This window comes from Dermacentor andersoni, chromosome 9 (assembly GCF_023375885.2).
Source record: "Dermacentor andersoni chromosome 9, qqDerAnde1_hic_scaffold, whole genome shotgun sequence".
In the NCBI taxonomy this organism is placed as follows: Eukaryota; Metazoa; Arthropoda; class Arachnida; order Ixodida; family Ixodidae; genus Dermacentor; species Dermacentor andersoni.
In genome coordinates this window covers 29,536,300-29,561,382 of record NC_092822.1, presented here as the reverse complement: position 1 = coordinate 29,561,382, position 25,083 = coordinate 29,536,300, and the positions used below count along the sequence as shown (strand labels likewise).

Sequence of the window (25,083 nt, the reverse complement as noted above, 5' to 3'; positions counted from 1 at the left end):
TCGGAACCCGTTTAATTGTGTGAAATGTTCGGTATAGCTACACAGGAAATTATACTTATGCAGGACAAAAAAAAATTACGCTATGTTCAGAATTTATCCGGGGAGGAGGAGGGGGGGGGGGAGCGCTTCTTACGAGTTTATGGTTCGGATAGTTGGTTTTCTATAACTGAACAGGTAACTTAGCGTACTAAAAACGTTAGGCACAAGAAAGGAGGCCAGAGGCAAGCGCTTGTCTGTTTCCTCCTCTCTTGTGCCTGGATTTTATTGCGCTGTTACTTGTTCAGCTACGACGCCGTGCGAACGGAGAAAACAGCAACGATGCCATAACACGTTTGCTCTTCGACCACATCGCGAGGGTGATAATGTTCTTGCTTTCTGTCTAACAAGAACATCCCACCAGTTCTGTCTTGTAACGCTGTCAAACATTTTTAGCATACAGAGTTTCATGCATGTCGAGAATATAAATCGGAAATACTTCACCATAGGCACTATATTGCTTGGCATTGGATTTCCACACGTAAACACTTTTGTCTGTCGAACTTTTCTTTCCTCAACGACTAGATCCACGGACATCGCCAGTGAAAATGAGCGTTAGAAGGGTGGCAGCAGGATGGTTCAATACTTTTCGTCTGGCCGCGAAACTCTCGCGTGACGCCATGGGGACGCTTCCTATAGCGTCCACAGTGAACGCACCACTGCGTTGGCGCAAGTGTATCGGAGCAGACGCCTGACAGACGCCACTGGCGTCCTAGGCATTCACCCACTTTCGCGCAATGGTCCACTGCTACTAACGACGTCTTGTCGACACAACATGCAAATCGACGCCCTGTTCGACAATTTTAATGCGAACAATTTTGAAACTACAAGGCCGTGTTTCATTTCCAGGTTCTTAATTTGCAACAGCGGCCAAATTCACATTTCAAAAGGTACACATGGGTCAACTCTGTGACAAACCGGCCACAGAGCAATTTAATCTCGCAATTTTATCTACTTCCACCTAAAAGTCGTGCCTGCGTGTAGTGGCAGCATGATTCATGGTAGTGAGAATTCCTAATATTTGATGTGTGGCTGCCTGCCGGCGAAGTTACAACACTACATAGTTACAACACTACATAACTTAACCTAAGTGTACTAATTGAAAGGCTCAACTTAGAAATTGAAATAATTGAACAATTTCCATAAGTAACAAAGAAATAAGCTAAGTAACTAATTAGTTAAACTCACCAATGCCGATCTAAATAACAACCAAGCTACAGATCTAACTTGCCTGATTGATTATGTAGACTAACGAAGCACTGAGTAGTAACGTACCTATAGATAAGTATTTGACTAAAAATTATAATTACAAAAGAAGTAATCACTATAAGCTTACAGGAAAGTTTCGCGGCGAGAAGGAAAAACTATGAGAACCCTTGTGAGGCCTTGAACCCTATCAGAAGGCTTGAAAGCTGCGATACGTTGAGTAAAGCTGGCACCAGACACGCCTTGTCGTGGTGCTTGCGACCAAAGTGTGATTGTCGGTCACATTCGCTGCAAAGGCTCTCTGAGGTCATGGAAGCCCAACGTGTTGCGGACTAACTGAAATGAGTACATCAGCGCATAGATGGTCATAAGGTAACATACCCAGGACAACAAAGCATTCTCGATGCTCCTCCTGTTGCAGAAAGTCGTGACCGCGCTCAAAAGGCTTGACGCTAGAACCAGAGCAGCCATGCTGTCACTGCGTAAGGGGTAGAAAGATACAATTACAACTCAAATCAGTACCAAGGAGTTCTGGCATAACGCGAGCGCAATCATGCGGTAGATTACCGTACGTGCAGACTCGGACTGGGAGATGAGTTGAAGACGGCTCGCTTGATCCTCTTCTGGTCGGCGATCTGATGCTGCTAACGACGCGCTTCGGCTTTATTCTCTCTTCTGGTCCGCGGTGTGTCGTTCCAGGATTGGTGATCTTCGGAGCTCCGCGTTTCGATTGGTTCTTTGGAGCTGCGTGGGATTTCCAGATTGGTTAATTTTTGCTTTGTTTTCTTTGTTTGCGCCACGAGTCCTCGTGCTTGCCGCTCTTCGACGTCGTCGTCTACTGTAAAAAAAAAAATCGCAGTTTCGCTCGAAAGGCGAAGCACTGATCGCCATAGCAAATTAGTGTATAGCTGTACGAAGTAAGGACAGTAGTTTTATCGGCTTTATACCCTTTTAAACATGTTTAAAAGTGACTAAATGAGGACGTACGTAGAAACAGACACACATAGACAGGCTGTCTTTCTGTGTCTGTTTCTTTCTACGTTCTTGTTCAGTCGCACTTACGCCATCGGTGGGGACACATTCTATCATTCAATCAAACCAACTAGCCCCCCAACGTATTTTAACCAACTAAACCAGCACGGTGTCACTCGCGCACTCTTAGACATGAACCCATCTCGCTCGATGAGTGCGGAACCCGCTGTCGAAATTCCGGAGCGAGCAATCGCGGCAGCAGCGAGCCGAATTGACCTTCATGCATGTTTCGCTTCAGCGTGAACGAAACGTCGAACGCACAGCGCATGCAGTGCTACCGGCACTACGCGCACTCTACAGATATCGCAGATCGCTTTGAAGACGAGGTCCGGGCTGTGGCGCACTTTGCCGCGTTCCAGATCGCTTTCGTAGATATGAGCGCCGGCAACATTGTTACGATGTCCGCCCAAGGCATCTACCATACTGCGTTTCATACATCAGGTGCAACGCTGTGGACGCTACAGACACTTTTTGCAGTGGCTGCGTTCGCACTGAGAAACAGTTCGGTGTGTTTGGCGGATCATCGTGAAAATGTTCTTTATGTAAGGTCAGTTCTGAATGGAAATAGGAATTTACCATAAGAAGCCATCAAGCCATGCGTTCATTCGGCTGCTAACACGTTGTTTTATATAAATTTTCCTCTTGTTATTTTTAGTTCCCTCCCGTCGCGGCAGCCTCACATGCAACGCCGCCAGCAAACTCCCAGCGAACCATACACGGAACGCGCGCAGCGATATTATTTGGAGACTGCACTTCTTGCGTAGCTTCCACAGCATTGCACCTGAAGCATGAAACGGAGTTTATTTTTATACAGCGTCCGCGATTCGCGTGGCCAACGCCGTGGTTCTCTCTACTGTACGGAGCGGCGGGCGAGGAGGCCATCGGGGCACTCCATAGAGTTTCTAAATAAATACCCCAGAGGGAAACGTGGCGCCAGTGGAGCTGTCATGAGCGTTGCCTCAACCTTCATGGGAGTGATGGGAAGTACAGGCTTCGGATTGACTTCGATCTTTAGACTATCGGCGTTTGCTTGCGGCGCAGTAGACAAAACTATACTCATATTATCGCACGAAATCTAATTTTATTTCTGCAATGTCATATATAATGCCAACACGTTACATCAAAATTGTGTGACTTCGAGACAAGCACGGCTTACTATGGTTTATCAGCAGGGCACACCAGGTTGTGCATTCTTGTTCGATTGTGTACCCAATTTAATGCCAGAGAATAAATATTCATTTTCAATTTTATTCAAATTTTTCAATTTTCAAATTATTCATTCATTCAATTTTAACAACAGCAATAAGAACCGTGCATGTAGTTATATAAAGATACACATCAAGTGTTCATGGAAATAAAAATGTTACATTGTGAGAAAGTGTTGCGCGCTTGAGAGGAATGCTACAAGTGTCGTCCGCTACGACGCCTGCTCGCTGCAAACGCGACACTTTTCTCGCAGACGACAGGAACTTGCGAACTCTCTCACTCTACCGAAAGGCTGCGTCGGCTGTCACGATTGCTGAACGTCTTCAAGTAATTTTAAGAGCAAGCTTTAGCTCGGGCCCAACTCCGACGGGGCCTATTCCAATACATGTAAAAACGCGAAAAAGTTTTTCTGAGATGTACTATTAGGTACTATTACTACTACTATTAGGTACTATACTAATACTATGTACTATTAGGTACAATTCACGGAATTGTATTATCAATTTTCGTTGCTGCGTTACGGAGTTGTAAACTTCATAGTTCCGTTTCTTGAAAATGTTCGATTTTTGCCAATTTTTAATAAAAAATTGACGGCCTGAAACAAAAATCCGAAACCAAGAGACACTTGATTTCAAGTTTTCCTTTTAAATGCAACAAAATTTGTCAAATTTGGTGCAGTGGTTGCCGAGAAAAACGAACTCTCCTTTTACATGTGTTTAGATAAGAGCACCCAAGCTAAAACTTCCTCTTAAGCACATCTGCTTCTGTGCTAGCTAAGACGCTTGTGCCTCCTACGAGTATGCTTCATTATATTTTATATTCACCTGCCGCTTCCGAAGCGTTATGGCGTAGCTTTGCACTTACACATTTTGTGACTCTAGACTACAGCCAGGTAGCAGCAACCTGTCCTGCCACATGTAAGTTTGTGTTCTCAAAGTCCTAAAGCACTCATTTCAATGAACACATAAACGAGCAATGCGTAATGAAGCCCTCAACAAAATGTGATTTTCAAGCCACTAGAAGTACAACTGTCTATATCTTGTATCAATAGTACCTTGTTTTTCGTATTCTGAAGTTCCATAAAGCACGTAGCGCTAGCGCTACAGCGCCAACCTATGCACACTTAACAAACCAAGGTCCAAACGGTCAAAACATTTTCTTTCAACTTTTACGATATCGTCGCTTTCTCGTCAGAGCTTCGACACCACATTGCAACACAAACATCGTCCCAGCCGCTGTCCCAGCTCGCTATCGCCACTTCGAGCAACAGAACAAGGGCGGATGGCGTTGCGTCGCAATGTCCCACTGCAGATTATAGCAATTGCGCTTGGAGCGAAACCAAAACTGCAAAAAAATACTTGTAGGCTAGTTCGCCAGTCAACAGAGTGCTAGTCTGTAGCCTGTACTTCCCATCATCCCCATGATGGTTGAACGATCGCACCGCCTGATTTCTCTGTAGTTATGCTAATATGAAACTCTATGTTGCACCTCAACGGGCACTCTAGCAGACGCTGGAGAAGAACGCCCCTCATCCCACATTTTAGCCCCCCTGGTAGTGCGTAGTGGAGTATAGTCTAGTGGACGGAAGGGCTTTCTCTCGCTGAGGCACCGCGTGCGGAAAAGGTTTGCGAGGGCGCTGCGAGCAAACTGGATTGGGGCGGAGACGCGATTCGCGGCATATTCAACGCAATTTCACTGCGGGCCCTGAAACCGATTGCGCGCGCACGCTCTGATAATACTGCTTTATTTGCACTGCAAATTTGTACTTACACCTTTCTGCTGCGTATAAATACTTGAGGCATCGGGGATACAACATGACGTATTCAGTTTTGCTTTCGTTGTCAAATGCGTCGTCTGCACGCGAGCGGACGGTGCCGGATGCCCGGTTTTCTCGCAGAAAGTCTCTACAGTAAGATTTTTTTGTGGTTTTACTTGCTTTGGTGCGCCAGCGACTGTTGTCTCCTGGTACCAATTGTAGCTTTAGCCAGGTGAACTGCTGTTTGGAAAATTGTTTTCTAAATGTAACATGTAACTTTTGGTCACAGAGGCCGCCTATCTGCTAATTGAGGCCACGTAAGAAAATGTTATTGTTATCGTGTCTTTTGACGCGCGCTTCTTGTTGGTGGAATATTGATCAAGGTCAATGATCAAACAAAACAATACTGTAGTGAAATGAACCATGTTCATTAGGTGCGTGGCACGAAGAGATGCAGATGACCAATGCACTTCTAGGTAAATCTAAGGGCACGTAGACATAAATAGCAACGATATATATGCAAGAGAAAATTATCAATTATTCCTAATGCACTGATTGAACAAGTGAAAATTCCAGACTGGAATAAGCGAATTTCCTTTAAAAGCTGCCTCAGCTCCAGGTGAACCAATCTACTTTTCTAGAAAAGGAATCAAGGCAATTATTGGACGTTAACATGAACAACAGTGTTAGGGACACAGTATTGTCTATGTACTCAGACTGAATCGGGGAGACCGGGAAGTCCTTACCAAAGTAATCTCCGTGGCTCGTCTGGCGTTCTATCACCGCGGCTATAATCTCAGCCGCAGATGGGGTCTCTGCCCTGACGGAGGCCACGAGGGTCAAGGAGTTGTCTCCCGTTCACGGCGCCACCGACAAGAGACTCCCTTCGAGGTACGCAGCAACGTCCACGTACGTTACGTAAAGGTAATCCTTGAATTGTTGGCCCTGTCTGTCGACGCTCACCTTGCATCGGCCTTGGTGGAGTTCATGACTCGTGTACTTGGGTATCGGACTCGCCTTGATCGTGCTTCTGAACTCGGGCGAGAGTGGTCATTGCCCATGGAGAGCGCGGAACTCAGTTTGCCGTTCCGGTCCAGTTGAGAATGGCTGTGCCCGCCGTCGTGTTATGTAATCTGCCTTTTTGCGGAGCTAAAACCGTGTGCTACAGCCCGGCGAAGGTGTTGTGCATTCCAAGAGCGCGAGCTTCTCGGTTGAGGTGGTGACGGTGAGACCCAGGGCCATTTCGTATGCGCCTCTGATGATGGCATCGACTTATTCTTGATCTCGTTTGTTTGGCAAGTGGTATTGATACCTCACGCTATACCTCACTCTAATAATCACCAGGGCCTGGACGAGGCGGAGCATGCGCTCTTGTCGCATGTCCCTATGGCTTCTTGTTATTCTTTTGATAATCCGCGAGATCTGCTTCGTGGTGGACCTGAGGGTTTGGATGGCGTGGGAGGTTTTCAGGCTGCAGTGGATCCAAAAACACAGAATCCCGGTCTTATTGCTCTCCGTAGTATTCCGACCCTCTCAGTATAGGTCGATGGACCCGGGAGGCTGGCAGATTCCTCCTCCGTGCATCCGGATCCCCTCGGACTTCTCCAACGCGAAACGCATACGTCAAGCTTCCGCAAATCTCTCCACAGCTGTGGCGGCCTCCTGAAGGGCCGCCGCTTTTAGTGCGAGCGAGTCTTGGTGGCCCAGAGCATGATGTCTGCATACACGGCATTACCCGGGTTCGGGATCTTCCGCCGATCTTCCGCAGCGATGTCGAAGAGAATCCGGGAGGCTATCGACCCTTGTGGCGTTCATTTGTTGGACACGCCGATCATATCCGATCGAGTCTGGCCTATTCCGATGGTCGCCATCCGGTCCGTCAGGAACGATTTGATGTAATTCAAGATGCACTCCCCATGGATGATGTCGTTCAGTCCCTTGAGGGTGACCTCGTGAGATATGTTATCGAAGGCCCCTTTTATGTGGAGTGCGAGCAAGCGATGTTCTCGTCCCTTCGGGACGCCCTTGAGCACTTGGGATTAGGAAAGCGTCTTGCGGAGAGAGTCCCGGCCTGAAACCCAGCATGTATTGCGGGAGGAGGTCACAGTCCTCTACGCAGTGATGAAGGCGGGCATTGATGACGGTCTCGTACAGCTTGCCGAAGCACGTCGTCAGTGAGATGGGACGTAGGGTCTCGATCGTGGCCTTCTTTTTGGGCTTGTGAATGGCCAAGATTTCGGGGTGTGTCCACTCTTCCGGTACGTGGTGCTTGCCCAGAGTTCTTCGCTTGGGTATTCGGTTAAGTCTAGGATGTGTATCGGGTTCAGGTCTTTATTCATGGCGTTGGTAGTTTTGTCGGCCCCGTGAGTGGTGTTGCGCTGTGAGGTTCGCGCCGCAACATACGCCTTTTCCTCCGTGAATGGAGCGTCCAGTTGTAGTCTTGGTTCCCCTTCGTATCTTAGGAGGCAGGGTCGCACAGGGTCCCGAGTTAGGTATATGGTTTTTAGGGCGTCAATCAGGTCCTGGCCGTTCCTGGGGAACTTGGGAGCGATTTTTTCATATATTGTAAACTACGATAAAGCGTGGTGAATGTCTTATTAGACCGACGCTAATTACGGCCGTGCCGTTACTTTCGCCTACTTTGCGACCATTTCTATATTTTTTTTTTGTCTCACTGAGACCAGCATATTAATAGCTTTTGCGGCTCGTTACAATGCTCTATAGGCGCGGAAGAGCCATTTTTTTTCACAAAGAGGTCAGTCATATGCCCAGATCCCACGTACGCCAAACCTGTGTGAAATCGCCATCCAAAAGAGACCTCATCTTCGAAATGAAGCAATGCGATTCATATTTGCTGTGGTACTTTCGATCGCCCATTGCTGCGGGCAAGAGTACCTACGATCAGCAAATTTCAACGATACTGTTCGTGCGGCGATGATAAGCCAATGGACACGCTTGAACATGATAAAAGGGACAACTCCATACTTGGTCTAAGCTCAGCTAAGCTCGGTGTATAGCACTCATATGTGTGACGGAGCGTGTGGGTTCCTGTCGGCTTTTAAAATCATGGATTTTCATCGTGGCGTTAGCGGTTGGTTTTGGCTACATGAGCGTGATAACTGAAAGAGTCCTAGCGCCATCTCACCGTTGCAATGTGCCCATATTCGAATGAATGCATTCTTGTATTTTACGTGCCATAAACCACGATTTGATTATGAGCACTCCATAGTGTGGCGCTCCGGATTAGTTGTGACCACCCGGGAAACTTTAACGACTATATCTGTTCACGCAATCTTTGGAGCTCTCGAATGCGAACGCATGCCTAAAGAAGCTGTTGGCGCTGCACGCATGCGCACTGGCGAGGCGTCATTCGTTACGGGTATCTTAGGCTTTGGTGCCCCTGTGTTGGATCTCCCCGATAAGTGAAAACGGTAACTGTATGCAAAGACAAAAGTGACCGTTTTTTCCGCGCGTTTTATCTCCGTAAGTATTGCGACAGCATCACTCATATGACGAAGATCAAGGAAACGGCAAAACTTTATGTTTTCAAGCCACGTGCATGCGCACGGCTTGATGACGGAAAAAGACCGGATGGAGCAGTACATCCCTGAGGCGGGGGTGGGGGGGGGGAGGAGGAGTACAATTTCTGAAGCAATGATCGCTGAAACTCACAAAACACGCATGCCCAGTTCTTGCTCCGCTAGCCCAGACAAGCCCGGGCTACGCTGTATAGCTACAGCGGATTCGAAAAGCACCCTGCAGTATTTGTTTTTTGGTTGAAAAAGTTAGTGACCGAGCGGTGCAAGCGGTGGCGGACTTAGATTTCAGTTGTTTGAGCAGTTGAATGGGCCTAGGATCGCATCTTGTCTACCGAGTAGCTACATGTAGCAGGTAGGTGGGTACGCTGTAAGTTCGCTTATGCTTTGAAAGTTGCATTCACTTTAAGAACCTCAGCGCTAGAGAAGTTCAAAGCAATAATTTGCATCTGGTGGTGCTCTATGTGGGCTCGCCGAACAGTCAGTTGGTGCTACGTTCCTCGAGGACGTCGTCGGACTTGAGAAACATGTTATCAAAGCTGCCGCGCTGCGTTACCGGTGGTTTTCGTAGAATAACACAAGTGTCTTAGGTGGAATTATATTTTTACTACTTTCAGTACAATTAGATCACCCCGCATCGTCCCCCACATAAAGCTCGCCGTACCAAAGCGCTCTCCTAAATGTGTTCCAAGATTTCGGTGCTAAGAACAGGCTTTGATCAGAACGACACGCCCTGGTGCATACTGGTTTGGGCGTTTCGTTGCTAAGCGTGAAGGTGAAGGTAATGAATCGCGGCGGCGGCGACCGCATTTTAGGTTCATACTGCATTCGGTGGATGTCAAAGAACCCCAGGTGGCCAAAATTAATATGGGGTTCTCCTCTACGGCGTGCCCCATACTCATGTCGGGCTCGTTGTACGCAAACTCGCGGTATTTCATCGTTTTATTTTTTTAATTAGGCGCACTTTCCTGCTTCCGCTGCCTCCACTGTCCAGCTTTGTATGTCTTAATGCATGTTTGCATTTGCATGTTTTATTGTAGTGGCAACAAAAGTAAACGAGTACACAAACAATTTCCCTCTTCGGCAAGAAGAACAGAAAAGTATCTCGCGACTGGTCATTCAGGATAAGCACGAAGCTATGATGACACGCACAGGTAACGAATGGGTTAGTTCAAATCGAGTTAGGAAATTATTTGAAATGACAACAACCTATGTGCGCTACTCTCGCATTCGCTCATCGATGCGACTCCTGCAGGCACTAGTATTCAGCCGCGTGGGTGATGCATTACGATAACGGCGCGTGGAGGCGCTCTGAACACAGAATCGTGTGCCGTAAGGATCCCCCGTCGATACAGAAGGCGATGAGCAATTTTTCCGGTGGTACTTCACTATATATAACCTCTTAACCGTTTGTACTAATAATTGAACCTAGTGCAAGTATCCCGAAGCAGCTAGAAAGAAAAAAAAATCTGCAGGTTTCATATTCAGCGCACAATTCTTTATCACTTTCGTTCCTCCCTTCTGTTTTGTACTACTCGTGTACGTTATTACTGTTGTCATTTCCAAACGGATCCTCTGAATTTTACGCCCTTACCTTTACCAGGAATCACGCTCGCCGTAGCGAAATTTGTAGAAGCTTATATTCAGAGCCTCTTATAACTTCGGAAGAACCACAGCTACATGTTTTAAGATGTCAATACCGGCATTCATAAAAGTTGGCCGTGTATTTCAGTACCAAAACGTATTAATTGAAACAAGACAGCAGCAAGTTAACGTATTAGAGTTTGGATTGCGCAACATATTGATGAGACACACAGAAGAGAAACAAACACCACAGAGCGCTCGGTCTCGTCAAGATGTTGCACAATCCAACCTCTAATGAGCTATACCCACAGGGCCAGTCTTCAACTTTGTCAACTAACGTATTATAATTTCCGTAAACAACGCTTTTAAAGGATAGTGTACCATGCAGTGCTTCGTGATTTTCCTCTAGAAATACGCGAGGCTTGACGTGTGACCTCAAAGCAAGTCACCACGCTAATATATCTTCAGTAGCTGGTATTGTAATAACTTGTTCTCTGAAGCGTAGTTCCCTGATTAGCACTCTGCTTAGTTACTTTTTCGAGAAACATTCGATAGGTTGAAACAACCGTACTCGTCACGTGAACTGATAAGTTTCCAATGCTAGTGCTTTCGACGTTTGACGCCCAACATTGGCCGTATGGTCACATGACGGAATATCATCCCTCCTTTTGTTTTTGATCGCTGTCACCCGTCGCATTCCAGACATTGAAAAAGTTGTCAGAAAATGTCTTTGTCATTTTACTGCTGCCGCCTTTCCCTTTTGTCACGCGCCTATTACTCGAGTGAGAAAGATTGGAACCAAAAGAAAGTTTAATAAGTTTCCTCTTTCACTCGACTTCTGTCCCTCAATCACTGTATGAATCAAACATGATTGCTCTTGCACCGGCTGCCGATTGCGTCTGGACGACTGCACAGCACCAATGCCTTCTTCTGCACCTGTTTCAAAGGCTGCATTGCCTTTTGCGTTTGCAGAGAACATTTATATTTGCTGGGCCCCGTAGCAGACATGATATCAACCAACAAACGCCCCGGCTCCCGGAATAATTAATAGATCGAAACATTGCAGTACATATAATTCGTTCTAAGTGGGTACGTCTTGCGAATTCATCGACCGTAATTCATAGATAGAAATATGTGCCATAAGAAAATAGAGAGGACATTAAGCCTAATTATATTAATTTGTCGAAAGAGGCGCTGCTTTATCGTGCAAGTAATGGCGTCCTCGAAGAGTAACCTAGATGAAGGGTTAAAATTGTGCATTTCACAACAAGCAATTTTTAAAATTGGGGTAGCTAAAGAAAACACCCAGTGTATATATAAACAAACACACGCGCACGCACGCACACGCAGGCACGCACGAGAAGAAAGGAGGTTTGTGGAAAGTTTCAAATGAAAAAGGTTTGTGAGTGGTGTCGCTGGCTGGCACTCCTAGGTAGAGTTACTGTATATGCTACCGCAGGTAGCAGAGTTTCACGTCTGTTTTATCACGCCGCTAGCGCCCCTATTGGCAGAGCGTCATCACGTGGTAGTCAAGCAACCGTGCATTGCGGAGAAGCAGATGCCCGTGCCAATTTTTTTTGTATTTCCCGACGCCGCCGCTGCAGCGAACTGGATTGACAAAAGTTATCGCCAGTCAAATTCAAAGCGAATCCGGCCGACCTTGGCGTTCGCTGTTCGCGCTCGCACTAGCTGCGGAGCAACAACACAACGTGCGCAGCGCATCTCACGTATAGTTGGTTCATCGCAGTGTCCGCGCAGTCCCATCGGAATGATATAATGACGGGGTGCTCTGTTCCCGTCTGGACGAATCGCTCTGAAAGCGGAAAAGCTTTTTATTCGATCCCATTCAAACCCATCCACCACACTGCTTTCACAGAACTGTCATAAAAAAGCCAGCTCACATTTTCAGGATAATGCACTGCTTTGGTAGCTGTTTCTGAACATAAAAGAGGTTACACAACTAAGTAAAGATATTTCATCTACTACTGCTTATGCGAAGCAGGATGCAAGATGAATTAATGTCGTTATTTACCATACGGTAAGGGCCTCGACTGTGTTTTGCATTATTACCCATATTGTAGCTATGTCAATCCTGTGAGAGAAAAACTTTCACTACACTCCCACAAAAGGTTACTTTTCGAATCCCTGCAGTGAAAAGGCACATAATGAAGTGGCACTTGAAGGTGTGGCTGATATCCAGTGCCTGCTAGTAAGTGGGTACGTTTCTACAGCAAATTTAATGGTGTACCAGAGTCGAAATACTAATGGTTGGTCATTGATTCACCAGTAATATTTAAGACTGCCTACACGTTGAGAGCTTTGGCACATAAGCAGGTATGCCTATTGCAAAACCCAGTATCCAGTGCCGAGCGCTGGATGCTGGGGCGCTGGGCAGGCGCGGCGTACTGGGAGGCACTGGGTACTGGTGCGAAAAACAGCTCTAGCGCGTTAAATACGCGGTGCCTGGACACCGTATATATATTTTTTGAGAACAGAAAGAAACAGAGAGCATTGTGGCGCAATAAAAAACAAAAAAAAAAGCTCCGACCAGGATTCGAACGTCGGACCTGCTAATCCCAAGCCCGGTACTTTACCACTACGCCACGCCAGAAGCCGAACATCGGCGCATGATTTTCTACGTCAAGGACCAAGAAGCAGTTTTATTTTCACAGAGAGAAGTCTCGCTCAGTCATGGTAGATGCACTATCACCCAGCAACTAAAGCTCACGCCTGTACCACAAAAAAAAATTTGCTGTCCATATTCAGTAGCTTGCTCGGAAGAGCCACAACAGCGATTTTCACTTGCGATTGGAATTTTAACTTCGAAAAAAGTCCCAAATGAACCACCGACCCGGGACGCTGTATGGGCTGTTACTACCGATTTGGATAGCCGTTTGTTGTTCTTCACGCGAAGGATATGCAACGTTTTCTTAGTTCAGTGATGTCTTTCAGTCGACACGTCTGTGTGTTCATATATCTTCGTCAGAGAAGCGCAGGCTAGGACTGTGATCCTCCGGCGACAGCACATATATACCTGTGTTCATGACGCGTCACATCGGCGCTCATCGCTACTTGTGCTGTTTGTACGCTCATGCTAGTTGTGTTTATTTAAGGACACTGATGCGAAAGCTGAAATATGGTGATTTATCGTTGTTAGACTTCTTGATTCCTGAGCCTAAACGCGCGGAGAGCGTGCAGACGGACTCGGCGGATACGCTTGGCATAAGCTTCGGTGGAGACCGATCTCGGCGCCTTTTCTTGGCGATCTTATTCAGTCAGCTGTTTCGATGCACTTTGTTTGCGATTAGGCGGAAAAGCAGTCCACAAGCGATGCAAAAGCGTCCACGGTCGATCGACGATACGGTAGGCATGCCGCCTGCAAAAACAGAGTGCGGCTTCACCGCATAGATTTGGTTGCTTGCCAGGCAAGATGGCGGACCTACGCGTAACTCTGCTACCTTTGGTAGCATATACAGTAACTCTACTCCTAGGGTTAGTTCTAGCAATAAAGCATGCAAGCCCCAGAAAACGGATAGCAGAATGGCGCCGCGGCAGCTGAATTGGCAGAGCATCGCACGCGTATTGCGAAGACATGGGATCGTTCCCCACCTGCGGCAAGTTGTTTTTTCAGCCACTTTCATTGCCATTAATTTATCATTTCTTGAATTCAAGTAGTGAGTACTAGTAGTTTCCCCTGTGTTGTCCTTGGTTTCCTTGTTGGCTTCCTATGCTTGCTAATATATATATATATATATATATATATATATATATATATATATATACATAGGTATTTAATCCTAAGCGACAGAAAAAATACTCGACTGCTCAATGAACATGCATCATACACTCCATCCTTTGGTTCCCTGCCCAGGTCGGGGCGAATTGAGGGGCTTATTCTCAACCTCAACGAGTCTGCCCACGTGGCTGCGCGTGGCTTTAGCGACCGCGCTGCCCTAGGATCGGGCGACTCTCTCAGCAGACACAGAGACGCTCTTGTCACGCACTATAAAATTACTAAATTATTTTACTTAGAGAGAACGGTTTTCCCGCCGCCACATTCCAAGCTAAGCAGGCCGCACGCGGTCCCGCTCAGATTCTTGCAAACTAACTCCTACCCAAATCCGGCGTCCCTTAACAGCATGTATCCCGATATTTATCCTAATTCTTCTGGCGTGGCCTCCGGTGAGGTTGCTACTTTGCCTCATATACTCCGGGAGTTCGGGTCGCTGGGCCCGAAGTATACCAAGGAAGAGCGGGACGCGCTCCTGCGATGTCCCGTTTTTGAGGACCAAATCATGGCGGTCCAGCGCGCCCGCGATCGGGCCGGCAGTCTAGATCTGTCAGTCCCGTCGTGGGATTAGTCGGGTGCGCGTTTTATCGCGTTTTGCTGGAGCCAATAAAAGTTTATTCACTCATACACTCGCTCACTCAAAACCACGTGACTGAGTGATGACGTCAATTCTATTAAGGGGAGGTAGTACACGGACAAATGATTTTAACGTTTTTTGGATATTATGTAAACTTCCGCTCGAGACAAACAATCCAAAATTTGCACACCTGTGTAATGTGTCTTCGTCTTCCCGACGTATGAGCCATTGCATTTTTTTCTTGCTTACGGGCGTAAGGGCTATTGCTGATGGTGATAGATACTTGATTTGTGCTTGTTTTCTATTGATACATATGCTGTTCTGTACGTCGCAGGCGTGATTCCAATGCGCGCATGCATTGTTTGCTTGACTTTGCTGGCGGACACTTCACTTTCGGACGGACACGAGAAATGCCAACCACCAAGTGGCTCAAAGCTTCGTTTTTAAGATAGACGCATCTTAGTTAGGGTCACTTCTTACAAAAAGAAAGAAGGTACTAGATCCACCGTAGTTCACTGTATACTGCTCCGCTTTGTGAAATTGGTGACGCTGTAATTGGGCGAGTTTTTGTTGTTCTTTTATTTTGCGTAACTGAAGCATGACACAGAAAAACAAATCAAGCACAAAAAGAATTTTTGCGATCATACACTAAAAGCAACGTCGAAGAGAGAGTACGAATTTCTCCCGGTTGCTTTTAAGGGGGTGATTATCATCATCACCATCACCACCACCACCATCATCATCAGCAGCAGCCGCGTTCTCGACGACGAAGTTCGCGTGCGCCACGCGCCTATCGCTGACGCCTTGTGTTCGACCAGTACCCTTCGAAGGTATGACCTGGCCTAGTATTACTTGACCTTATACTTTTGTTCGTCGTCTTTTCGTCCTTTCTCGGGCCTTTACTCCGTGGAGTGTTTCTGCGCAAGTCAGGTCAGCATAGGGCGCATTTTTTACTGTGTCATGAAGTCTTCGCGTTAGGTGGCTTGCGTTGCTTTTCTTTAGTTGCCTGGAGAGCTTGCTTTGTTTGCAGCGGCGTCAACTGATTCGCCGTCTTTGTTGCGGAGTAGCGCAGTTGTTGCGGGAATGAAGGCCAGCAATGCGAAAGAGGCGGAACCCTGGGAAGGCCGCGGCCTCGATCTCCCAACTCCCGAAGTGACCTTTGGGTGGAGGAGGCCCCCAGGCGTTAAAGCTTGCTAGAAGTTTTTTCAAATAGCCCATTTGTACTAAGTATACACTCCTTTGTGTGGGGGTAAAGCTTGTCATATAAATTTGCCTCATCGGTCCCGTTACAGAACAGTCATGGGCGTCTCCCAAGGGACACTCGCTGCGACCCTGTGGTTTTTCTGTTTGGCGAGCGCCATCGCTACGGACATCGACGAGAGGGATGGCGGCTATATCAATATTTTGGTATCAATCGAGCCGGAGGTCCCACCGGACGAAAACATTATCCGCAACCTAAAGGTACGTGCTGGAGGCTTCAAACTTTCTTTAAAGCTTATTTAGTAAGCTAACAGAACGTATGTTCAGCGACCGTCGTTGCATAAAACTTGATTAAATTCTGTGTAATTCTGACCCTAGTCTCCTGATGAAATCAGGCCGACAGCGGAGAGCCCGCTCAAATTTGGTTTTTCGGCCGACCATACTTCACCGAAAAATATGCACTGCAAAATGCTACATTTAACGCCTCATATATTGAAAAACGTAATGTAATCGCCTGTGTGGCATAGGTCATCAATAATGAAGCTATAGGGGCTTTCGGGCTACTGAGATCTTACTTTGTTCATGGACTTTAGTGAAGGCTACAGGACAGAACACACAAAAGCTTGGCGGCCCGAAAAACCTATGATTACCAGAGCATAGGTGAAGTTACAAGTTTCCGTCGTTAAAAGGACACTACAATACAAACAGTACTTTTCTTTGACAACTGAACTGCTCATTGCGTTCCGGCTGTTTGAATTGTATTGTGCCGACTGCTTAAAAATATACTATTCTCTACTGTTTTCACTACCGTTGTAGTTCTACTTTTTCCAGTATGTTCTCAGTGTTTCCAGTGTATTTTTCAGTATGTTTTATCAAGTTATGTTTTCAGCAAATGGCGGCCGTTTTGCTTCTGTATCTTCATTATTTACTCACAGTGATATGTAATGTAATCTAAAGCCCTGTGTAATACCCGAAAAAGGGCTTTTAGGGTACATGAATAAAGAAAGTGGAGTTACACTGAAACTCATTTGCAATAATTTGCCATTCGTAGGGAGAAAAGTGCCTTTGAAAACCACAAAATGACGCAAATAATATAGGACTGGTTGCACCTCCTCTACACTGTGGCGGCTATTTTGTGACGTCAACAACTGCTGGCTCGCAGAGAACTCCCCATGGAGTGGAGGTCACGCGGAGATTATGTCGACTGGTACATTTAGATGTGGGTGGTTCGAATTGAAAAGTAAAAGAGCAGTAGCAGCACAGCAAGGAAGGAGAAACTTCTAGGCGAAGAATCTGACGAATTAGTTGGACTGAACATTTTGCTCTACTGTATGTTTCCTCAATGAATGGTCACATAAATTTCGCCTACAGTTACAATGAAGCTTGCAAGATAGCGGTACCTGGAGACTCAAAACAGTAATTCGCAAATAGGCGAGGTATTTACCGTCTTTTTTTTCGTCAGAAAAATGAAGTGGCACGTGCAATTCTATTTCGTGCTTGTAACATTGCTGCTGTATCCCGCGGCCTAGAGAGTCGTAACTGGTGACTATCGACGTGCAGGCCCTCCTCGAATCATCATCACGGTTCCTACACAGAGCAACAAACGGCCGAGTATACTTCAAGTCATTCGTCATCGAGGTTCCAAAATATTGGCCAAAAAGAAAAGTGGATCGTCACCTAGGGGCAACGCAGTTCCTAAAAAGCGATGTGCGAATCGTCAGTTCCAAGAGTTGCGGATTCCAGGAGCCTTGCACGGTGACGTCACAAGGCTGCCAAGGAAAGGGAGATTACGTATTCATTCCAGCGGAATATCTCCAACGCCTGGGGCCCTTAACGGCGGAAACAAATGAAAGTGCTGGTAAGAATTTTTTGTTCCATTTACAAGGGTCTTAGTGTGAAAAAAAGAGAGCAACACATGCTGGAAGCTGCATGAAAAATACATACCGCGACTGCGGTATTCACCTCCTTATTCAGAAATGCATCTTAACTTGGAGCCCACGCTTGACTTCATCTAAATGACGCCTGGCGTGAATATGCCAAGGACGCTCATTGCGTACCCTTCGGCGCAATCACGGTTAGCGTCATCTGTATAAAATAAGGCATGAGCTTAAAGTTAAGATGCATTTCTGAATACGGTGGTTAGTGTCAACACTTCGCAAAACGTGGTAGACCGGAATCACGTCACCTCAAATGGTAGCAGATAAAAAGAGACTTTTAGCTCAGCTGGTTTACGTTTCGCTCCGCTCCCGGTCTCCTCCGTTGAGCCAGCGGAACGGCTGGCGAAAAAAGAATTTGAGCCCGGCGGATCACTCACCCGCTCGAGCGGGGTAAAGAGCGGGCTAGTGTTCCTGTATATGCTCCCGCAGGGAGCAGAGTTGCGCATAGGTCCGCCGCCGTGATCCAGCTCTGCAGCGAAGCCACTACTCGCGCGCGCAGGAGCCAAATGCCGCGCGGTGTTCCGCCTTTTTCTCTGGTGGTAGCGAGCTACAAGCGCCAATTGTTCGCAGGCGCTTAGCAAAGGGCACTTGTTAATACAGGCTACGCTCGAACGAGTCATTCGTGCAGCCGGAGGGGGTGGGCTTCCAACCAACCGAAACTTTGTATGTACCTATGTAAACACGCATATACAAACACACACACGAACGTACAAATATGGGGTGGGACCGCCTTCGATTCCCCAAAATAATATACTCCCGTGGCTCGAACAGCTCCAAAGTTCGCTCGCAAACGCGCAGTACGTTGCCACAACCAGCGGTGCAATGATTTTCAGCATGCATATGAAGTTGTCTTATCATGGCCAGAAAGCAAGAAATGTTTTAAAGAGTGTTTAAAACTTCACACACGTAAGGTGGACACTTAGCGCATTTTGGCTGCCGAAACCAGCCGATTAATGACCGTCGCCAAGAGAGCTATCGTGCCTGCAGTTATGTCAGTGACCGTTAACAGAGCGCCATTTATCACTAACCATCGTTCACAACAGCTGCACGTTTTCGATACATGCGGTGCAGACATAGATTTAAGCGCATTTCAAATGTTGACATGCGCACATTTTAAGCAAAGCTTACTTTTATTTACTATTACTATTTAGTAGTACTTACTATTTAGTAGTGCTTACTATTTAGTAGCAGCAAATCTGCAAATAGAAAAAGATTCAAGATGCAAGAGCTTCTAGCTGCTCCTCTGAACGCACGATCGACGGTCCACTGATTGCAATGGCGATGGTACTGACGGAAACGACGAGTTCGCATGAGTCGGCGATGCGCCCGTAAAGTTGGCTTCGCAGCGGCGCGGATCATTTGACGTCATTTTTCGCGCTCGGCCAATAGCGGTGCGAGCGGCGCCGGAAAAGGTATGCGCAACTCTGCTCCCTGCGGGAGCATATACAGGAACACTAGAGCGCGGCACTCTGCTGCCCCACCTAGTGGTCCGAATAGGAGTTACTGAGAAATGAATTTGAATTACACTTGCGTTTATTGTGCAAGAAATGTTGATTAAAGATATATTACATGTTCTCAGTACATTATTTGTTAATAATGTACTGAGTACTAACGTACGGGTCAGCGCCGCAGTCGCCGTCGTCGATGCAGAACTGCCGGCGTGGCCGGAGTTCATGTTCGCGGCTGCCATCTTGCATTTCGCATACACGCCCGCGCGCGCTTACGCACGCTCGCGCGCTGCGTATACCTTCCGCTGGGGAGTGCTTTCCAGCGGGCGTAAACGCTGCTCCGTAAAACCGCTGGCCGCCTCAGCGTGGTGCGCATGCGCAGTCGCGTCTCCGCTAGCCCGCTCCGCTCCGCTGGCCGTAAACCCGCTGGGCTAAAACTCTCTAAAAGCGGTGCTGCCGCAGTTATACGTTCCTACGGGTCCCGAATGTTTTTTTGATGGCGTCTGGTTATCTAAAGCGACCCTTCTGTGTTTATGAATTTCAGAAAACTGGTTTCGCAACATAAGTATCGGCGTCCTGGGGATGGATGGATGGATGGATGGATGGATGGATGGATGGATGGATGGATGGATGGATGGATGGATGGATGGATGGATGGATGGATGGATGGATGGATGGGAGATGCGTAGCTCAGGAAAGATCAGGTGACAGGCGGACGCCAAGCTATTTCTATGATAGAGTATTACAAGTTATGGTATTATTAGTCGAATAGCGAAACAATGCTCGACTACAGCGGGACCACCTTCTCTGTGCTTGCGGCGTGCTCTTTTCCGGTGTCGCCTTGATTTGCCGTTGCATATACGTGATTAATATGTTGAATTAGGTACGGCTTTCAATATTTAAAGAAGTGAGCAAATAAAATGTTACTGCTTCCAAATTTGATCTTTCACCAACTGCACCTTGCGCACCTATGAAAAATTGAGCTACATTACCATACGCTCAAGAGGATGAAGGCCGAAAGCCTGCGCGCGCTCACGACACATTCATTAAATTACTTGACGTTCTCATTCTAATGCGTCGTTACTTCCTATGACTTGTTTTATCCCACCTAAGCTCATAGGTTACAGTGCCTTAAGTCTACCGTAATTAACAATGCCTTAACTTTGCTTTAGGTAACCGCAAAGGTCGTAGGTCCAACTCGCAACAGATGTCGAGGTTCGTGAGTTCGAGTGCCCCATTTACCTGGGTGATAAAAGATCTAAATTACAATGCCTTAATTCCAAACGTCGTGGCTTCGACTCCTGCCAAACGTTGAGGGTTCTACTTCTCCTACCCCCCAAAGGTCGCGGTTTCAACTGCTTTGTCTGATTCTATGGTAATTAATTGTGGCTTGATTACATTGCCCTAAATAACAACAAGTATCGTGGGCTTTGCTCCCACCAAAGGTCTTGGTTTCAATTGGCTTAATTAAGTCTATGTTCATTATAGTTCTCTTAATTAATCCCGGCTTAATTAACACCAAAGGTCGAGAGTTCGACTGACACCAAAGGTCAAAGGTTCCACCCTCCCCTTTTATGCCATTGAATTTTTGTGCCATTGAATTTTAGGGACGCTCAAGTTTTTGACCCATCAGCCATCCAAGGCTTTGGCCTCAATAAAGTGAATGTTTGTTGATTAGTCTTCCGAAGCTCAGGATTTTTTAATGCCACAGATTGCTTACCAATGATGCATAGTAATGTGGAAAACGCCGCGAAACATATTTGTCCTACTTTTTATTTATTTGCCGTAAAGGTGTAATTGTGCGCTGGAAGCATGCTGTAAACAACGATAGGTTAGTGCGATAGTGATTACTCACTGGTATTGCTGAAAAGAAGACACATCCGCGGCACAGCTTCAACAGAGTAATTATTTGTCCAGCCGATGCTCCCGCGTCTTATGTTCTCTAAAGCGCTGAGTCCAACTGATTTGGCCATACACAAGTCAAGGCTTTCTTTTTAGCCAAACCAAGCTAAATGGTAGAATATATCAGTAATCATATCAGTTCTATTCAATCAGTAGTCCTATCAATAAGGTCTATTCCATTCAACGAAGTTTTGTTACACCTCCTGCACCTATTTGTGGTGCGCTGCGCCTAGTCTATCAATTGTAGGAGCTACAGCAATGAACTGTCTATACGTGTCACCGAGTGGAAGGCGTACAGGCAAGGTTATACCGTTGTGCGGTGCGCCTTTCATCCTGGCAGAGAGTGGGTGCAGCCATGTGCAACACAACCAATAACACCTGCACGTTTTCGTTTGTGGCGCCGCGCACCTTTACTTATTCAAAAAAAAGAAAACTATGGAAGTGCTGGTACCCATCTACGGCGCAATTATAGTCGATAACATGCTGTTTCTCACAAGGAGACCAGAAAACCTTCGGTATGCACTCACAAACTCGCGCGCATACAAGAACGCTAATGTACGGCGCCATACAATGAAGGACGGCACTCGCTGCCTTGAATGCTGCGCCTGTCGTTAGCGTGAACCTTTTTACGTCGTAATACGCGCACAATACCGAGCAAAACGCTTATGCAGTATAAAGAACTGGGATTTTAAACGATAAGTAGGTGGCATGCAGTTACTGACGACCTGCGTGCAGTAATTTCATTTACTACACTTCAAGCATCAAGGCTTCACTGACAGTTCACGCTGCCTACAAATTTACTGCGCAGCTGTTAGGCTTTAGTTGGTAGATATATTTCGATGCGTCGTCCTCGCAAAAAAAAAAATACTTCAGTAGTTGAAAAGCAAACCTTCAATGATAGAAACAAAAAGTGTATTCCTTGGTATCAAAATACAACTTGCACTATACCGCACCCATTTCAATAAAGAAGCATAAGACACGCATCCCAACCACATCATTCATGATTAGAAGCTCGTGATAACAATACGATGCACGTAGCGCTACCCGCATGCATTTCCCGGTGAAGATTACTGTTGTGCAGGCTGCCGCGGCGACGGCAGCTTGCGTCGTGGAGAGTGAATCGTCAATCCTTTCATATATTAAATAACCAGCCTAGCAGCGGATTTCATTGCTGTTGCAGCACCGCTACGGACACACAGCCCATGGTTAGGGCTCCTGAGGAGCAGCGTGAATACGATAATACGACCAGCCGCGGCGTGCTGCTAAAATTACCGCTACTCGCATTACCACCATTACTCTGAATTACCATTACTACTGCTACTCTAATGCAATAAAGCATTGCCTCTCAGGGACGGGATGGCGAGTCATTGTTTTGCGACTTTTAGTGCAAATTGTAAGTCACAATTCCGGCTTCAATGGCGGACCACATGCTCGATTCTATCCCTATAAATCTCTCTTGTCACTTCTACCAACATCTGATCGCATTTGCTAGGCGGTTGTCTGTCCTCTTAATGTAAAAGAGCAGGCATTCAGTACGCGGAATATCCTAAATCTTCGAGGTGTGATATCTGCACTCAGAAAGAAAACAAAATGTTGTTTGTCCTGTTGGATGTGCAGAAGGCGGTGCCGGAATGGTTGTTCGTGCATGGCTCTCGTTACATGCGGGATGAATGCGCTGAAGTTGCGTTTGAGAGCTGAGAAAATGTGTGTTTTATTGCGGGTGACTATTTTATTAAAACTTTTTTTTTTCCAGCGTATACCTTCGTGCACGAGTGGGCGCACCTAAGGTATGGTGTTTTTGACGAGTACGGTACCAGAGGAGACGATTCCTTTCCAGAGACCTACTGCGTCGACGGCAAGGTGAGCAGCAGGATTTGAGCTTGTTTGTGGACAAGGATAGACGCATCGGCATGCTGGTAACTTACTATGAAAATGATTATGAAGTGAAAAAGACAGAGACAAGGACACCTAGGGCAAAGCCGCCAGAAGTCTCTCAGGTTGGAAGGAATATTAGAATGAAGCTCCGAATTCGCTTTGACATTGCGCGCTTTTCATTCCGTTATGTGGTTCTAGGACTTAGAGAAGAAAACTTAAATTTGAAAAATTTGTTTGCTTTGCAAAACGTAAGGTCAAGTAAGTAAGGTCAAGCTCAAGGACGCAATCACGTTTCGATGGTGTTTTGTCGGCAAAAAATGTGCGCAGGTCCCCGAGTTATTGCAGTCTAAACCATGTACGTACATTGCCAATTGATGCGACACGATGGGCTTGAACAGGTCATAGTGCAAACGAAGGCCGGATATCATGCGAATTAAGGCGGCCCTTTGGTCAGTACTGGAAAGTCGTTAAAAATACCGGGTTTTGTCTGAATTTAAGCAGGTTTCTTGCCTTGTACCCGATAGAGTACAAAGAAACGCCGTACATAGCGTCAATTAAGGCGGCCTGCAGTGGCAGGTAATGGTACGCGAGGGCAGAAGTGGGCTACAACACATACACAGCGTCATTGTCATTTTATCATCTTGGTTCCGTCGTTAAGGCTACTACCACCAGTTTGCTTGCGGCAGCTTGAGTTTAGGCATGCATCTTGCTGACGGCGAAAACAGCACAACTGAAAGGGTAACACATTTTTGGTGCCCGCCGAAACAATACGGGCTTCACTGCCACAGCGACGGTCGGTGAGGGGAAACAAATGAACTCGGCACAAAGTTTTGCGTGCGCATTAATAAATCGCCCGATGCTTCATTCTCCACGCGATGCACTACTTGTTCCTCGACATCCTTGAACCATATAATACCATTATTAAGAGACTATTTTATGCCCACTGCAGGACGAAGACTTCTTCCAGCGCTCTCTATCTCTACCTTGCGCTAGGTGGTTTCAACATGCGCCCGTAAATTTCCAAATTTCGTCACCACGCCTAATTTCCTGGCGTCCTAGATGGCGCTTCCTTTCCCCTGGAATCCGTTTTCTAACTGGTACACCACCACTTTTCTGCCCTGTGCAATCAGACTTGCTCAGCTCCATCTTTTTTTACTTAATGTCAACTTGAATATCGGCTATCCCCATCTGCTTTCTGATCCACATCGACCTCTTCCTCTCTCTAAGCTTTACGCCTAACATTTTTCGTTCGGTCGCTCTTCGTGCATTCCGCAATTTGTTGTCGAGCACCTTGTTAACCTCCATGTTTCTGCCTCTATGTTAGCACGGAGAGAATTCAATGTTTGCACACTTTTCATTTCAACGACAGTTGTAAGCTCACAGCCAGGATTTGGTAATGCCAGTCGTATGCACTCTAAACAACTTTTATTTTCAGAGAATTTTCTTTTCGTTATCTCAGAAAACACGGCTATATAATTTAGTTCTCCTGAAACAGCTATTAGAACAATGAAATAGGCGACAACTTGACGGAATCATTAATCGGGCATCTAAGAAGTTTAGTTTATAGCATGTTGGACGAGAGGCGTCCCGGGACTCAACTCTTAAAAATTCAGTGCCATTCCACAATGTGAAGCTAGATGACAAGCGAAGCTGTGTATGTGGGCTCCTTAATGGCGAACTGTACATTGCCATGCGTCAAACCCTCTATGCACGAAAATGATAGGCCTGGCGCAACATGTCGCTCCTCCACGATGTTGATCGTCAAAAGATGATGAGGTACCTAGAAGTATACGCACCCATTCACTGTTGCAGAATGTGGTACGACACCGTTTATTAACGAATCGTGCACGTAGAAGAGACACGCACTTCACCGCACTCCGAGGGCACACACCGCTTCAACGTAGCCAAGGCCATCGTGCGTTGGTCGACGTCCCGCGCTGCAGTAGTGGTTGTGACGTCACTCGAAAACCACAAGCCGTTGCGCACTACAGAGGCCAC

General features: G+C 46.6%; 2 protein-coding genes across 4 annotated transcripts in view; one reads left to right on the top strand and one right to left on the bottom strand.

The window, feature by feature from the left end:
* LOC140213288 (uncharacterized) overlaps positions 1-2,574 on the bottom strand; it is a 41,757-nt gene extending 39,183 nt beyond the window's left edge. The window contains exons 1-2 of one of the 2 annotated variants that reach the window (XR_011890274.1): positions 1,810-2,574; positions 1,624-1,720 (exon numbers count right to left, since the gene is read on the bottom strand). Coding sequence is in view for 1 of the 2 variants with exons in the window: in XM_072284473.1 (XP_072140574.1) it covers positions 1,624-1,713 (90 nt within the window). In the remaining variant the exon portion in view is untranslated. The remainder of the gene's footprint in view (positions 1-1,623; positions 1,721-1,809) is intronic. The other variant, XM_072284473.1, reaches the window with a different exon arrangement.
* A 6,394-nt stretch (positions 2,575-8,968) lies between these two features.
* The window catches only part of LOC140213287 (calcium-activated chloride channel regulator 1-like), a 61,777-nt gene continuing 45,662 nt past the window's right edge, over positions 8,969-25,083 (top strand). The window contains exons 1-4 of one of the 2 annotated variants that reach the window (XM_072284471.1): positions 8,969-9,127; positions 16,016-16,184; positions 17,484-17,781; positions 22,964-23,070. In XM_072284471.1, the coding sequence (XP_072140572.1) occupies positions 9,081-9,127; positions 16,016-16,184; positions 17,484-17,781; positions 22,964-23,070 (621 nt within the window). In that variant the 5' untranslated portion in view covers positions 8,969-9,080. The remainder of the gene's footprint in view (positions 9,128-16,015; positions 16,185-17,483; positions 17,782-22,963; positions 23,071-25,083) is intronic. The other variant, XM_072284470.1, reaches the window with a different exon arrangement.